This window comes from Laccaria bicolor, genomic scaffold (genome assembly GCF_000143565.1).
Source record: "Laccaria bicolor S238N-H82 LACBIscaffold_58 genomic scaffold, whole genome shotgun sequence".
NCBI lineage: Eukaryota > Fungi > Basidiomycota > Agaricomycetes > Agaricales > Hydnangiaceae > Laccaria > Laccaria bicolor.
The window spans coordinates 41,394-57,234 of NW_001889929.1; the positions used below are offsets into that span (position 1 = coordinate 41,394).

At 47.4% G+C, this 15,841-nt stretch overlaps 4 protein-coding genes across 4 annotated transcripts; 1 reads left to right on the forward strand and 3 right to left on the reverse strand.

Annotated features, from left to right (window-relative positions):
• Nucleotides 1-173: 173 nt before the first annotated feature.
• LACBIDRAFT_313216 (uncharacterized protein) lies at nt 174-1,128 on the reverse strand (the record flags this gene model as incomplete). Its single annotated transcript, XM_001888759.1, has 3 exons — nt 174-413; nt 489-987; nt 1,088-1,128. The coding sequence occupies 3 exons, from the start codon at nt 1,126-1,128 to the stop codon at nt 174-176; spliced, it is 780 nt and encodes a 259-aa protein (XP_001888794.1).
• Nucleotides 1,129-5,462: 4,334 nt separating this feature from the next.
• LACBIDRAFT_295752 (uncharacterized protein) lies at nt 5,463-6,753 on the forward strand. Its single transcript, XM_001888713.1, has 3 exons — nt 5,463-5,713; nt 5,766-6,347; nt 6,406-6,753. The coding sequence occupies exons 1-3, from the start codon at nt 5,530-5,532 to the stop codon at nt 6,711-6,713; spliced, it is 1,074 nt and encodes a 357-aa protein (XP_001888748.1). The 5' UTR covers nt 5,463-5,529; the 3' UTR covers nt 6,714-6,753.
• A 3,752-nt stretch (nt 6,754-10,505) lies between these two features.
• LACBIDRAFT_313218 (uncharacterized protein) lies at nt 10,506-11,731 on the reverse strand (the record flags this gene model as incomplete). The annotated part of the gene is made up of 10 exons (XM_001888760.1): nt 10,506-10,612; nt 10,664-10,711; nt 10,763-10,801; nt 10,855-10,953; nt 11,017-11,148; nt 11,203-11,235; nt 11,295-11,354; nt 11,413-11,565; nt 11,620-11,629; nt 11,675-11,731. 10 exons carry the CDS (start codon nt 11,729-11,731, stop codon nt 10,506-10,508), a joined length of 738 nt encoding a protein of 245 aa, XP_001888795.1.
• Nucleotides 11,732-14,713: 2,982 nt separating this feature from the next.
• LACBIDRAFT_313219 (uncharacterized protein) lies at nt 14,714-15,753 on the reverse strand (the record flags this gene model as incomplete). The annotated part of the gene is made up of 10 exons (XM_001888761.1): nt 14,714-14,833; nt 14,884-15,035; nt 15,092-15,149; nt 15,205-15,232; nt 15,281-15,315; nt 15,369-15,393; nt 15,444-15,544; nt 15,595-15,634; nt 15,687-15,702; nt 15,750-15,753. 10 exons carry the CDS (start codon nt 15,751-15,753, stop codon nt 14,714-14,716), a joined length of 579 nt encoding a protein of 192 aa, XP_001888796.1.
• Between the last annotated feature and the right edge of the window lie 88 nt (nt 15,754-15,841).

Consider the following 15,841-nt stretch of genomic DNA (forward strand, 5'->3'; position numbering starts at 1 on the left):
TCCCATTCAAAGAAGCTGTAGAAGCCTGGGCCGTAAACCTCATCGGAGAGTGAATAGATCGCCCCATAGGCGCAGGCAGGAATAAAAAGAGCGGTGAGGGCAATGAATGTGCTGAACCTCATTGAAAGATCAAAAGGGGGGACTTGAAGGCACCTTTCTTCTTCGCTGCCTCGTTATAAATAAAGGAACTTCGGCAAAGCCTCCGAGGCTCTGCCGAATGCACCTTTGGTGCTATTGAATATCCCATGCCACATATACTCGGCGCAATCTTCAGGGGCCGTCGAAACTGCGTATGTCAGACCACTTATGATACCGGAGGCCGCTCGGAGGATCGCCGATTGAGCGGAGGATAGAAGGTTAGTGCGGACGAAACCGTGGATAAAGGTGAGGTCTTGATTTCGTTCAGCGAGTTCCTGTACAATTTCTGAGTACTCAATCATGAGAAAAAAATTTGTCACTCACCTCCATCATGAGATCGAAGCAAGCGCGGCTTTGGCCACAGAGAATGACTTTTTCAATCCCAAATCCTCAACGTCAATCTCCCCACCCTTCCCAGCGCCCAACACCGAACACACTTTCGCGTCCTCCCCGTCTTCCTTTGCTCTTTTTAACGCAGGCGGCAACCCATTCGCAAAAGTCCACCTGGCATAGTAATTCAGCGCCAACTTCCGATCGATCGCCTCCTCCGTCTCATCTCGACCCTTCAACGTCATGTACCCAGGGGACATGACCAGGAAGTTTATCTTCGGATGGCGCGAGAGGATTTCCTTGGTCGTAGCATGTACGTTCTTCATGAGGGTCGCATCGCATTCGATGAACTCGTGAGAGACACCAGGGGTCGCTGGCTTGGGGAGTTTGGCGATGATGGCATCAGCGGTGGCGCGATTCCTCCCAGCGATGATGATCGTTGCGTTGCCTTGTGTGTATTTCCCCAAGGCTTGGCCAATTCCAGGGAGTGGGGGTGGGGTAGATGGCGCTGACGACGATCTAAGCGGCAAGGACCAAACCAACCATCTTTCCGAATGAAAAAAAAAGATAAACTTGAGCAGGAATGGTGGCTCAAAGAATGATTAAAGAGAGTCCGCACCTGTGATATTCACCGAAGTAACTTCCGCATGCAGCTAGCATTCCCTTTACACCACTTCTAAGGTCTCCCCATCGTTATTCGCCTCCAAAAGCAGTTGTTGAAGATGCTTGGTGGTCTGAGCAGCATCCCGAAACCGAATAGCTGCGTCCAAGACGCGTATCCTAAGATACTTGAGTGACTGACGGACGGNGCGAGGATTGAGGAAGGATTCACCTCGATACTATTCTAGTCGGCGTGCTGGAACTATTAGTTAGTCATGCTGCGAATTAGAGGGTTAGCAGGGTTAGACACTCACCACTAGCGAGAAAGAGTTGAGCGGAACAGCCATCTAGCGTTCCCAAGAGACCCCAAATGAATAGTATGTCCTAGAAGGAAATTCGAGCCTATAGTCGAGACACGCGAGAGGTTACTGATTGGGGAGCAAAGCTGGCAGAGGTAATGATGGCCGTCGAGGACAACGTTGACGTTGATCAGAACATGTTGATCAACGTTTGGCTTCGTCACCACTCTTTCCATCATCACTACTGACCACCTTAGGAATCAGAATCGCCGCTATCGACGAACCATGTCAATTTATTGAAAAAAGAAGGGGTATAAAGTGAGTATTTAAACGTCCCCTCTCTGCTGAATGACTAGAGAGCATCCCGACTTTTTTTTTCTTTTCTTTTTTTGACGTCAGGCCTCAAAGCTACTTAGAAACACCTTGTCATTGGGATGGTATTCGTTCAGGATGCTGTTGTGGATAGGGTCGTAAAACTAGTAGACGCGGTGTACGTTTTGAAGGTGCATTAGTCCCCAGCTCGTTCCTACCAACATTGACTAACCTCCGTCGTTGTTATAGGGGTTTTCCGGTCTAAGAATGTCCCCAAAATGCCTGCCTTGAGTATATATGCGGGGTAAAAATCGTTGGGTGGGACGAATGACGAAAAAACTGAGGGGAACGATATCAGTGAGCACCCAGTGGATAGTCGACGAAGTTCCGACACACCTTTGTAGATAGAATCCCTCGTGCGCACATTCACCTAACCCTGTTTTCCCTCCTAATCCAAACTGGTCACTGATATCTGTATGCAGCCGTCCCCCATCCCCCGTCCCCGTTCTCCAGACAGAATCCCGAAGCGAAGACACCGCAAAGCTAGACTCCCAGAATTTCTTCAATTTCTCCAAGCTGATATCATGACGAGGAACAAGACAATCGTTTTTGTAGGCATTGCGCGGAGCTTTCCCCTCCATGATGCTCGGGGAATCACTCAGCGTATTGACAAAGTGACTACGCGTTATTTCGAGATTCGGACCAGTTTGGATGGAGGCCCATACAGTCCAGGGGAAGCCGGAGCCTGAGGGGGGTATAAGGTTGTTGTACGCCTCCGCTAGCGTACAGCCGTTTCGTTGGGACAAGAAATATTTGTAAGCAAAATGACGAGCAGGGAGCTAGGTGGATCATTTCAGTCACCACGACGTGGAGGTAGTGACGAGCGGAGATACGAGAAAGGATTCGACCCCTGAGCACAGCGGTATGAGAATATAGGCAAGTAAGGAGCTTAAACTCAACTGTTGTTACAGCCGTTTTCATAACGATAGGCCAAAAGTTCAAAATTACAGATACAGTCGGACCTCGAATTCTAATCATGTCAACGAAAATCAGCATATATTTCAGGGATGACGAGCACGATAGATCTACAGTTATACTAAATAGAGTCATCATCCGACAATTTACACGTCCAATTTTAGATTCCGCCCGTACGTGTATTTGGTCGAGATTAGGCCTATCGTTATGAAAACGGCTGTAAGGAACCTTGAACAGGGGACAACCATCCATCTTGCGTCACAGCATCCCAATCCTGTGCCATCGGCCGGGCCGATTCGGTAGGTTACACGTAGCCATCGTTTATAGCTAATTTGTGAAGGCCGAGTTCTAGATCTGATTTAAAGGCGCGTTATAGGGTGTATGTGGGTCCTTGCTCAAATCAAGACAACGTGTTCGCAGCGCCCTCTGGAAGCAAAACCTTGCAGATGCCGGCGTTCTTGTGTTAGACGATTGTTACGGATAATTCACATGGAAACTCACTAGTTCAGCTGACAATTTCCTCCACCAAAACGCGCCTTTCTGAATTCACTACGATACGACGCATCAACGAAAAAGGGTGACGTTGGAGGGATCACGAGCCAAACTTGGGGGAAGCTCGCTGTCGTCGTCAACATGGTGATAGTTAGAGACTTCACGACATGGAGAGGTGAACTGAACTGTGGAGTGAAACTTGTCAGCGCTTCTGAAGTAGGAAAAATGACCGTCGTTTACAAATACAGTTTACTCGAACTAGACGAGCTTGGCGGTCCATATGTCATCCGTACGTTGGCTGAGAGTACTTGAACAAAGTTTCACTGAACTTTGTGTTGTCACGGAGGTTCTTTCATCGGAGAGGGAGAAGGTTTCTTATTACTTACTGTAGTGCAGTGCCAGTTTGATGAGGGAACGAAAAAAGGTGAGATTCACGGAATCACGGAACGATTCCTCGTTCCTCAGACCCATAACTAGAAAGGCGGAGACCCGTACGCCATTGGCGCAACAACAAAGGCGTCAGTTTAATGGGTAGAATGTGGATGAGGTTTCTGTGTGGGGTCCTCTCACTCATCAGCGCTCACGCCGTAGGCGAGAGCAAATCACGTGTACGGTCTCAGATCTCAGGTCTGGCCAAACATTGATCAACACCAATCTGCAACCAATCTGAATTCCGATTCTGAAATCTTCAGACGTCTTCAGATTCTTACGGGAAGGTATCCATTGTCCCGACTCCCGACATTCAACCAAGCAATTCAATTCGTGGCCTGCGTCTCCAGTGATTTATTCGCTTCCAATATCGCTTTTACAAAGCCTCCGCGTGCGAGCTTTACTTGAACCGAGGATTTGCAGCATTCGATCTTCAGAAGCAAGCATCCCGATATTGTCCCGACTCCCGACATTCAGCCAAACCATTCAAACACTCGGGGAGCTCAGAATAGACAGAGCGACGCTTGTTGATCTTGATTGTCACTAACGCGTGTTGTATATTCGGTCAGCTTTGTCAAACTCTTCAAACACATTCAGAGCCTGAATCTCCCACTGTCTTTATAAAGTATATGGCATTAAAATCGGTTTTCTCGACCACAAATACTTGAACCGTAACGACGAGATTTCCGAGTGAGGTTATGGTTTGTGTGAGGTGTATTAATATATGGTGATCCAATGACGTTTGCGCGGCTAAGTGACTTCGGCATAATATTACAGCTTATAAAATCCAAATTTATACTACAAAAAAGCCCTCAACGGGGCCTTTCCAAAAATATAGTTTAAATGTGCCGTTGTTGGAATATTATTCCGGAACCAGTGAATCTGCAATGATCATGATACGTGACGGGTATTACTTCGGTAACAAATCGGGGACGACAAGACCTCGCGATATGGCTTTCATAAAGCCTCCGTGCAAATACCCTATAAAGGAACGCGTCGAATGGGTTTCAAAATAAAACAACATTTCTCCAAACCCAAGTGATTCACCCACCGTCTAGAACCAGATTACCATGAAGTTCACCTTGACCGCTATACTCCTCTGCCTTGCCCCACTCGTCTACTCCGCCCCGAACCCAGGCGGCAAGTCTTATTGTACTGGCTACTGCACTCCGGAAGTCGAAAAATGCGGCGATGGATGGTTCCCATGGCATGAAACCTATGGAACATCATGCTGGAGATGCTGTAAAAACGCTTAGTGAGGAACATCCCCTTTTTGTTTCTATATCTTTAATAACATTTCCAAGGTTAACCCGCTGTAAAAACCCTGGTGAAGAACATCACATTTTTTTCTCTCCATCCGTCATTAATAACATTTTACTGAACAGTTCCATCCGACGATATAATATCATGGTATGAAATCACTTCTTTTGCTACGCAGCCTTGTATAAATTCTTACTGAACAGAGACCGAGACTCGACCCGACGAGATACTAGATATTGACTTGTTGGCTGGGATGCAGTAAATAAATATACCGATTCGATAGTGTTTTCAGAATGACCGCCTGAACGACACAAATGACAAAGCAAAAGGCTCCTCATTGTCCGTAGCCTAACTCAGTGCTAGGAGGTATACATAGACTAAATACGACGGATAATTATTTATGGGGGAAAGAAGATGGACATGATATCCCTCTCATACGTGGCTTCCACGAAAATTGGTTACTGCTCGGCACTCATCTTCCACCCCTCCTCCCCATACAAACCTTCCTCATATTCGTTTGAAATTCGTCTAATGTTTTCTTATCTTATCTATAATCTTTCTTAACACAGCCTCAACGTCACATGACACACACACGCCATCAAGATTTCTCACAACCACAACTTGCACACCTTCCTTGCTGTTTCTGAGGCTCCTCCTGTCATTCTAAGTGCTAGTAGTTCCGACTTGGAGCTCAATGGTCGTTCCTACCCAGCCCTTTAACGACTTAGAACTAGCAGTTTCGCCCATAAAACTCGAATCAGATGATTCGGACGCAATTTACCTCGTTGACGTCAAACCAAGCTGCTCGACTGCTTCATGGAGTTCAAAAGCATTCAGTGACAAGCTATCAGAGATTGTGAAAGGAATTGTTCCATTTCGTAAGCACTCGCCTTTCATTTCAATCGCCTCAAACTAATTTTAGATGCCAAGTCGTCACCCTTCTGAAGATCGTCCTCATCGTCGCTAGCCACCTCGTAGCGCTCGTCCTGGCAGAAAGATGGGCTTCCTTATGGTTTGCCGGGATTCGAGGCATCTTGGGCTTCGACAAAAGTGATACGCCCTCCACCCCTCCACCAACACCGCCTGAGAAGTCATCTGTTCAACTGTCATGGTTCGATTCTCTATTCGCCGCCGTCGCCGTTAGTGTTTGGACAGTCATGGCATCCATCGCTTTCATCATCGGGATTGTTGGATGTTTTGCGATCGTGGCTTCAATGGGTTACTTTATAGCCCCATATGTGAGATTGGTTGTTGATCCTATCGTGCGGAAGTTCTCTCAAGTGCTAAGGCCTTGGTACACGGAACAAATTGAGCCTCTGTTTGCCGCCTGGCGACCATCGTATACTCCTTTACATGACCAAGTATCCGTTGAAGGAGAACTTGAAATTCTTGGTGTAAAAGAAGGAAATTCTGGGAGAAGCCAGTGGCTCCGAAAGGCATCCTCGCTTTTCAAAGAGGCAACTTCCCCATTCAAGGATCCTGGGCCGCGTCTTCAAGTGATCTGCGACCTTCGTAAGTTTCTCTTTCCTTGAAATGACGCACAGAACCGAAATTAATGGATACATCCCAGTCTTTTCCGCGTTCAGGATAACATTGCATACCATCGTTCATGCAGCGGCCCTGTTCCCACCATTTGCATGGTCCACGATGTGGTCGTATGGTATGTTCAAGACTTGGCAGGGCGGGTTAGTAGGACCGGATGAAACAGGTTTTTTCATGTGGATTTTTTTGTGGGTCTTCTTATTGGTGTGGTCGGCGGGTGCGTTGGTTGCGATCGGGCTAGGATGTTATGGTTGCTACGTCGTTTTATCGTCCTTCGTTGTGCCCGTGTTTCCTGGGTTGGAGAGCAGGGTATCTTGTTGTAATTGGAAGTCCTGAACCTAGTAGCAAGTTCACCGTAGCCATTTTTGATCCATTTTTTGTCGAAAAGCAGCGGTCATCGTTTCATTTTCTGGGATTATTTTCAACAAAGAGAAGGATTAACAAGGGCCTGGAGGTGCTACGTTTAGAGCAACTACCAACGAGGAGATAGACACACGTTTCGACGTTAAGGCGTCCGTCGTATCAAGACCGTTGCCGAGTACTTATACACACACTAATGCATCTTCAAAACATGCACGGCGTCTGCTAGTCTTACGATCCAATCCATGGCTGCATCCCCAACAAATACCATCTCTACGGCAACGTGCTTCCGAGTAGCTTCGAGGTCTGTCGCATGACAAGTCGGGATACTATTCGTTCTTGATTCGTTCAGCGGAGAGGGGACGTTTAGACGGACAAAATACTCGCTTGATACCTTTTCTTTTTTCAATAAATTGACGCGGCTCGTTGATAGCGGCGATTCTAAGTCCTAAGCTTGTCGATAATTGAGGGTCGTGGAAAGTAAGTAAGTACTATGCCCTACCAGCACCTCGGCGCACCCTACGAGCCGGCAGTCACTGATTGTCACACATTTTGGCAGAATGTCGGACCGCCCGCTGACCTGGCCACGAGCCTCAGTGCTACAAGCCTGGACGCTCCCTCGGAAAACGCCGCTGATGCCCTCACGTGCGGCCATAGCTGAACGTGACGTAGTGAAGGGTCCGTCGCGTTAATGTATCATGTCGCGTCTCGTTTCCGAGCCTCTTGTAATTATCACACTGCTCGCAAACATTCAGTTCCACATATATGAAGAGTCATTGAATGCATTAGACACATATAACACATCATGCATCATGCTTAAGTTGGGTGCTGGACTTGTTACTTGCTAGTTTTGTGGTTATTGGTTGTTGATTGGTTGATGCTTAGCTTGACTTTGTAAGTTCTTCTTTATACCTTTCACTATCCATTTGTATTAGAACAATGTAAAGTTATTCCTCGTGGAATCCGTTACCGTCGCCACAAAATGCGTATCATAAAGCGTATACAGCGCTAAGTTCTAACATTCTATTTGGTAACTGTTTGGTGGTGTTGATTCCGTCACTCCGTGTCATTTATAGAAAAAATTGAGGTATCTTTCACAACAGTCGTTTGAAATTTGAAAGTATCCCTGTTTTCGAAATTCATGGCATTTTTTTTTGAGATGTAGGTTGTCGCGACAAAAAATCTACGTAAGTTGCTGTGTAGACTTGTGTAGAGCAGAGTCTCTGATGAGCTGACGGGCTTTGCCGAATGATGCGGTGATCGTTCCCAGGCTACCAGCCTCAAGGCTAGTAGCCGACTCTTCGGGGGGTCAGACGGTCCCCATTTTGGCTGGGGTGCGCCGAGGTGCTGGTAGGGCATAGTACCTACTAGTTACTAGTGACAAAGCCAAGACGAAGCCAAACTTTGATCAACAAGTTCTGATCGACGTCAACGTTGTCCTCGACGACCATCATTAATTTATTATTGTCCGACAACGCTAGATGGCTGTTCCGTTCAACTCTTTCTCGCTGGCGGTGAGTCTTCTAACCCTCGAATTCGCGACATAGCTAACGAATAAATTCAGCTCGCCGACTAGAATCATATCAAGGTGAATCATTACAATCCTCGCCCCGTCTGTCAGTCGCTCAAGTATCTTAGGATACGCGTCTCTTGGACGCAGTTTTTTGGCTTCGGGGTGATTCTACGACCGCCCAAGCATCTTCAACAACTTATTGGAGGCGAATAGCGATGGGGAGACTATGGAAGTGGTGTAAAGGAAATCATAGTCATGCATGCGGAAGTTACTCTGGTAAATCTTGCAGGTGCGAACTCTCATTAATCATTCTTTGAGCCACCATTCCCGCTCAAGTTTATCTTTCTTTTTCTTCGGAAAGACTGTTGGTTTTGTCCTCGCCGGTTAGATCATCGTCAGCGCCATCTACCCACCCCATCTCCACTCCCTCCGCGATCTGTCATGGCTTACTTTTCGTTATCAGTACGATCGTGGCTTCCCACCCATTTTTTATGATGAGCTAATCGACTGGCTGCCCACAGGGTAGATGATGCGGTGGTGGGCCTTATGCTGTGAAGCGTTGGGATCGCAATTGCATCGTCAGTCCTCGTCGCCTGCCAGCTCAAACGTTGGTAGGAAGCTGGGGTCCAGGGCTTTCCGCTGTAGGGAAAATTCCGAGGCCTTTGACGTTGTGGTCGTTTGAACAGCCAGCAGACACAACCCGTGCTGCTATGGTTGAAGAAGAGGATATAGGAACGGGGGGCAAGAAGGAGAGTGGGATGACGGGAGGAGAGCCGAAGAAGGTGGGTTGGAACCAAGACCCAAGCTTGAACTTCAAATTCCCATGCTGAGACCTGGTTTAATCGGAATTGGTACGTCTATTCGTCCCTGTGTTTTTCAATTAGTTTAAAGTCTCTCTCAGGTCTAAGCTGATGTTTATCGTGACAATCTGACGTTATTTCGGACTGCTACTTGTGGGTGTCCTAGCTGCCTTTCATCTTGATTCTTCGTTGTAAGCTCAATTCCACTCATTCGCTGCCTCTCTATTGGGCATGACACTCAGCGCAAGAAGCCAATCGCTCCTCTCCCACTTGTGTAATTATTCGAGTTGTAGGAGGACCACGCGATAAACGACAGCATGACCCTTCATTGGCGCTCATCGGTGCTCGTTAAACGGACTCCGGAGCCCCCATGCTCAAGGTACATAGCACGTGGAAAGGTCTGAGCCCCCAGTCCGTTCCGATGTCAACTTGTACGTTGTCAACTGCACAGTTGCGGCGAACCGACTGCGATTTCAACACTATCACGAATGCTAGGCTATCGTTCTTTCGTCGCGGGTGAGAGCCGCAATTGGCCAGTCAAACTACTCCCTTGCACTCACAGAAGTTTTTCGTGAGTCTGGAGATATCTGGCGAACTCCTTGGTGGAGCGACTCGGATTCGGGCTCCACGGTTCCAGCTCCTGATGTGAACCCTCAGTCGCCAACGTTGGAAATCACTGTGGAGTATGGGAGGCAAGGCTTTGTTTTCGTTGGGTCCCATGGCGATCGGTGTACTCTTTGGGGCAGTGTGTCTTATTTTCTTGATGACCACGGCGGTTGCTGCGATCGTGGCATTCAAATAACGATGGTTTAAGGACTCGTCACTCGTTTGTGACATTGTATTTCCGCCTTTCGAACGTTTGGAATACATAAAGAGTCGTAGTTCGAGTTCTGACCTACCGAGTGAGTTTAACCAACCGAGTGGGTACTTAGATGGAGGGTAAAGCGATGAAAATGAACAGGGGTTAGGCTAATCTGCGCAATCATCAGATTTCTGTTTGATGTTCGATGAAACTTTCGATCATCCGTCTTTCCAGAGCAAACTGTAGGCTACATATCTTGGGACGGGCCTCAACTGGCAATAGCAAGAAAAATCTGTTCGTATTCAGTGAGCGCTGATGTAGTGATACGCCTCACGAGCCCGCTATCAAACTCCCCTTCTAAATCTCGTCCTCCGCGAAGGAAGCGAACTGGATATCCGGGATGCCATGAGGGCAAAGTGGGATCATATTCCGCATGTGGTCCCTGATGTGCAAAATCACCCTGCTCGCCAACGCGGAATGTAGGCATCGTTCCACACTTAATTTTTCAAATCATAAGCGTTCGTCAGTACTGATACGAAATGGGGAACGTACGACATAAGAATGTAAAAATATTTTGCCTGTTGATACGACATTAGTCCATGTTTTTTGAAAAAAGTAATCAAATCAACCCACCGGCAGTGCCTTGATGACGATTACGTTAGTAGCGGATATGACTGCATGAGTATGTATGGTAAGGACGGCATCATCAAGCACGCTGTCGATTTCATTTTACCAAAGAGATAGACATAAAACACGACGCCTACGGTCCGGTCAAACGAGTAACTTGGCAATATATCTGAGGCTTGCTTACCATCGCGATAGACAACCGCATGGAGGCCTTCATTCCCTTGCTCTCGGTCTTAAACAGCATCATGAGGTAAAGATATTCTTCACGAAGATAAGGACGGACAGGCAGTGATTCCGGGGATGATCATCAGGATGAGGAGAACTAGGGCCGTCGTCAGATAATTTCCATTGTTTTAGGATTGTTTTCGCACTTACGTGAGTCATATACCATCAAAGCGAGCCAATCTACATATAACAACCGATTTGTGCCCGTAATAAAACACCCTTGAAATTCGGGATATGGTCTATTGCTCACTTAGGTATCGATTATTGACCAGTTCGAAAAGGGGGAAAGATCCTTTGATTAATTTGACTCACATTTTAGGCCATGTTGAAAAAGACCAGTGAAAACGTAGCATGCAGCCGCAGTGGCAAGGAGAAGTATTGATAGCGCGATTCCTAAAAACTTGCTTCGTTTCCACACTGCCCATACGCGTAGTGTTAGAATGACTAGAAAGACACTCATCAATGTTCGATCAACGCGAATTTAATAAATAGACGCACGTTCGGATAGAATACAACCAGTGACGCTGAGCACTAAAGGGCAATGGGGCTTCAAGAAATGAATACAATAAATATGCGAAGGAGGGACATACCAGCCTGAGCGTTCGCAATTTTCTTGCAGACCGACGGGTTAATCGTCGTCAATAACTGGTCTGTGATGATTCCGCAAAATCAGGACATGATCATGAACCAGGCCGAACTTTCACTGACTGATAAGGCTGAAGGTAGCTGCATCTATAAAGGGAAGGTATCGCTGAACAATGAACAAGACCTTCATGGGGCCCCACGCTGACAACCATACCAAATCCACCTCCATCCCCAATGTCAAGAAATAGTCATACACCAACATCGCCGCCGCGGAGACTGCGCAACAAGTAGTTCAGTATGCCGATCGGACGACGTTCAGAGACGACCCACCATTGAAATACTAGGATAATTAGTTGGTAAGCTTTAAGTTAGATGATTCTCGTACCGTGACCAGCCTCATGGCGCCAACGTACTCCACAAGTTGATTTATATCGGACACCATGTTTGCCGAGGTATAGGGGATCAGACGGAATGGCGCGATGAGCTTTATAGAAGTGAGGGATGTTTCATCGATGAAAGCGCGCGGTAAGACCGCGAGAATCCAAGACTTCTCTAACTGAAGACGCGACGGCTGATCCGTAATAAGAAACGCCTCCGCTCGAGACGGAAGCGACGTCAATTGTTCAACGTATGTGCATGGTCTATTTCAAGTCAGCGTAAGTCAAAGTTGCGCTCTTGAGTGAGAAACAACGGCCTCCTTCGTTAAATTCGACGGTAGGGAAACCCAAGGGATATCAAGAGTAGAATTACTTTCCATTTGAATTGTTTCAACTTCCATCCTTCCTGTCAAACGATGCTCATGGCGTCGTAACATCAGCTTCCAATCTGATCCTTGAAAAACGGGATAGAGGACCTGATCGATGATCACCCGCCTGAAAGGGAGATCGACTATCATCACCCGCAACAAAGGAGTTGCCTACGGGAGACTACTGTTCACTGTAGACTGGGTATTCAATGACAAGACTTACGAGCGTGGCCAAAAGATTCACACTGGAAAATGAAAAGACGTTTTAGTCTACGCAAGGCGAGGATTGCACTTTTGCGTAAGGCCAAGGTGCTAATGTCATAGTGGAAGACGCTGAGAAGCAGTGAGGTAGTTTGATCGAAACGTAAATCCACCCGACATTCATGGGATGTGATCGTCAGCATGATGCAGCAACTAGAGTTTCAATCAGCAGACTGTCAAGGGGTGGGGATTCATAACCATACTGAGGGGAGTGTTACGCGAAGTGCTGAATCACTGAAGGGAACCCGATTTGCGACAGCTTCAAAACTAAAGTAACAATCGAGGAGCATGTCGGTTGGTATCATGAGCAGATAAACACAACTTGGAGACGACATTGGCTTTAAGCTTGAGATCACATTGGTTCGACGTCAAGACGTCGTATCAAGACCGGTGCCGAGTATACACCCTTAGAAAAGCGAAGGGCAGCTTCCCGCATGGGGATAGAAAACCCCAAGGGGCCGATGGCAGAAGAGGGCACCGGAGGGAAGGAGGCTAGGTAGGAATGAGGTAGATAGTTGAATGACAATGAAGTCGTGCCGCCATTCGAAAGATGCGCTATCGTCACGGTCATTTCCTACTCATCGGAACGTGGGGTCAGGCTTATCCTATGAATGAAAGAGGGCATACCTCGGCGAAACCACCCGGACTCACAAGGGGCGGGTATGGGTGCAACGTGGTCGTCGTGTATGCAATATTGGGACAAGGGCGACAGGGTGTGCAGGAAACGGGGGGTTTACGCTGAAAAGTTTAACAAGGCGTCGAAAACGGCATCCCACAGCGCCCGCCGTTGTGTCATATTCGCGCCTCTGAAGACGGAGGTTAGTCAATGTTGGTAGGAACGAGCTGGGGGCTAATGCACCTTCAAAACGTACACCGCGTCTGCTAGTTTTACGATCCTATCCACAACTGCATCCCGAACGAATACCATCCCAACGACAAGGTGTTTCTAAGTAGCTTTGAGGCCTGTCGAAAAAAAAAAAAAAAAAAAAAAAAAGTCGGGATGCTACTCTAGTTGTTCAGCACAGAGGGTCCGTTAAGACAGACGAGATTCTCACTGTATACCCCTTCTTTTTTCAATAAATTGACGTGGCTCGTCGATAGCGGCGATTCTGATTCCTAAGGTGGTCAGTAGTGATGGTGGAAAGAGTGATGACGAAGCCAAACGTTGATGAACATGTTCTGATCAACGTCGACATCGTTGTCCTCGACGGCCATCATTACCTCCGCCAGCTTTGCTGGCCAATCAGTAACCTCTCGCGCGTCTCGATTATAGGCTCAAATTTCCTTCTAGGACATACTACTCGTTTGGGGTCTCTTGGGAACGCTAGATGGCTGTTCCGCTCAACTCTTTCTCGCTAGTGGTGAGTGTCCAACCCTTCTAATCCTCTGATTCGCAGCATGGCTAACGAATAGTTCCAGCACGCCGACTAGATTAGTATCGAGGTGAATCCTTCCTCAATCCTCGCCCCGTCCGTCAGTCGCTTAGGATACGCGTCTTGGACGCAGCTATTCGGTTTCGGGGTGATGCTCAGACCACCCAAGCATCTTCAACGATTGCTTTTGGGGGCGAATAACGATGGGGAGACCTTAGAGGTGGTGTAAAGGGAATGCTAGTTGTGCATGCGGAAGTTACTTTGGTGAATCTCGCAGGTGCGGACTCTCATTCTTTGAGCCACCATTCCGCTCAAGTTTATCGTTTTTTTTCTTCGGAAAGACTGTTGGTTTGGTCCTCGCCGCTTAGATCGTCGTCAGCGCCATCTACCCCACCCCCACTCCGTCGGTGATTTGCCATGGCGTGCTTTTCATTATAAGTCATCAGCACTACGCAGACTCCAACCTCATCGTTGGTGACGTGTCTTTCAAAGTCTTCTCAGCGCCTTCAAGGCCTGTTCAACTCTATGGAACGGGGATATGTGAAGTTCAGCCGTCGAAATCTATCTCCGACACAGACATTCACTTCACCTCTAACGCAACACACATATCCCACATAGAATCCATGGCCCTCGCAAGACAAACTCGCCTTCGTCCCCATCCCATTGCCTCTTCCGACACTCGCCAGACGCACTCAACGGCGCGGCCCCCCATGATCCTCAACTAAGTTGCGTCTTAGACCCCAAAACTGTGCGGTTCTCCCATGAGCCTTCGTGGAGGAGGCAGAAGGGTCTCGTTTACGTTCGTCACGCAGTTGCAAGGGCTTTGGCTCCAGTTTGACTTCATGCCTTTATGCGCGATCTTACCTACGAGCTTTGGCACGTCTTGAAGAGCAGTATGCATCCACGTTACACAAATGTACATATATATGATTAGTGATTAATTTATTTTCCGCGGTGAAAAGTTAGAAATGAGGTGGTTCAAGCCCCTTCAATTCCGAGCCCTTTCTCCCCGTATCCCGGATTCTGTGTTGCAATAAACAAGTCGTCACGCATGCAGAGACATCCGACACACCATATTCACTACCGAAAGCTTCTCAATATCATCCCCGGAATCCGTTGCGAACTCTTTCTTCGTGTCGATCTTGATTGAGATGTTCTGCCGTTGCTAAACATTACGTCGATACAGCGTAAGAATGGAATCACGACGAAACCCACCTGGCTAGACGAAAAATCACTGGCATGGCCTCTTCCCAATGATTGAAGGGATACACTGACGTTTTCCATTGCACTAGTGTTTTGAATCCCATCAGACAGCTCACGAAGCTTCTTCCGCGCATTAAGCGTGGCCAGGAGAGAGTTTGTGTAGACTATTTTGGGTATCATCAGCGAGCTGTTTGCAGCGAAGTGACAAGGCTGATCTTACGACGTCCTATGCAGAAGTAAAATGCGATGTAGATGAACGTTGTCGGCCAGGCAAGAATCTGGAAATGAAAGCACATTACATTTTTTTAAAAAAAGGAAGAAAAGAGAACGTGCAGAAACCAGGGATCCTAATGCACAAACACTGTATGAGATTGATTAGATTTGTTACGAAGAGACTCAATAGATATACCTTGTGAGAAGACCCGTATTCACGGAGAAGATTATCTGGGCGTGTTCGCCTCAGCGATGACAAATGAGGAAGAAGAACGAGCACGCACGAGTTTTGTAATGATCGTATCCGATCTGGGTTGGAGGATTAGTTTCCGCTCGGGTGGCGAGAAATTTGATCACACCGATGGAAACCAGTGCGAGAGCGATACAGGATCGTGCACAGAGACCCCGCGATGACAACGTCGCCAATTGCCGCTAGAGAATTAACTGATAGAGATAGCCCCTAAATCACGTTGGAGCCATTAAGATAAAAACGATTGGAATAAGATTCACCTTTAAGCGTGTGACTTCAGAGAAGGTGTGGAACTGTAGCCTGTGTTTTCCTGTCACCACAAGTTGGGCAGGTGGGGAAACGGCGGACGCACGATATAATTGTATAAGCTATTTTTTCTGTTCGGTGAGCAACTGAATTATTTGAATAGAAGAGCGCATTGGCGGACCTAAAATGGCTCCTGCAGCGCAAGCGGGTTGAAATAACTTCAAGAGGAGGAATTAATAATGACAAACCGAGCTCCCCCAC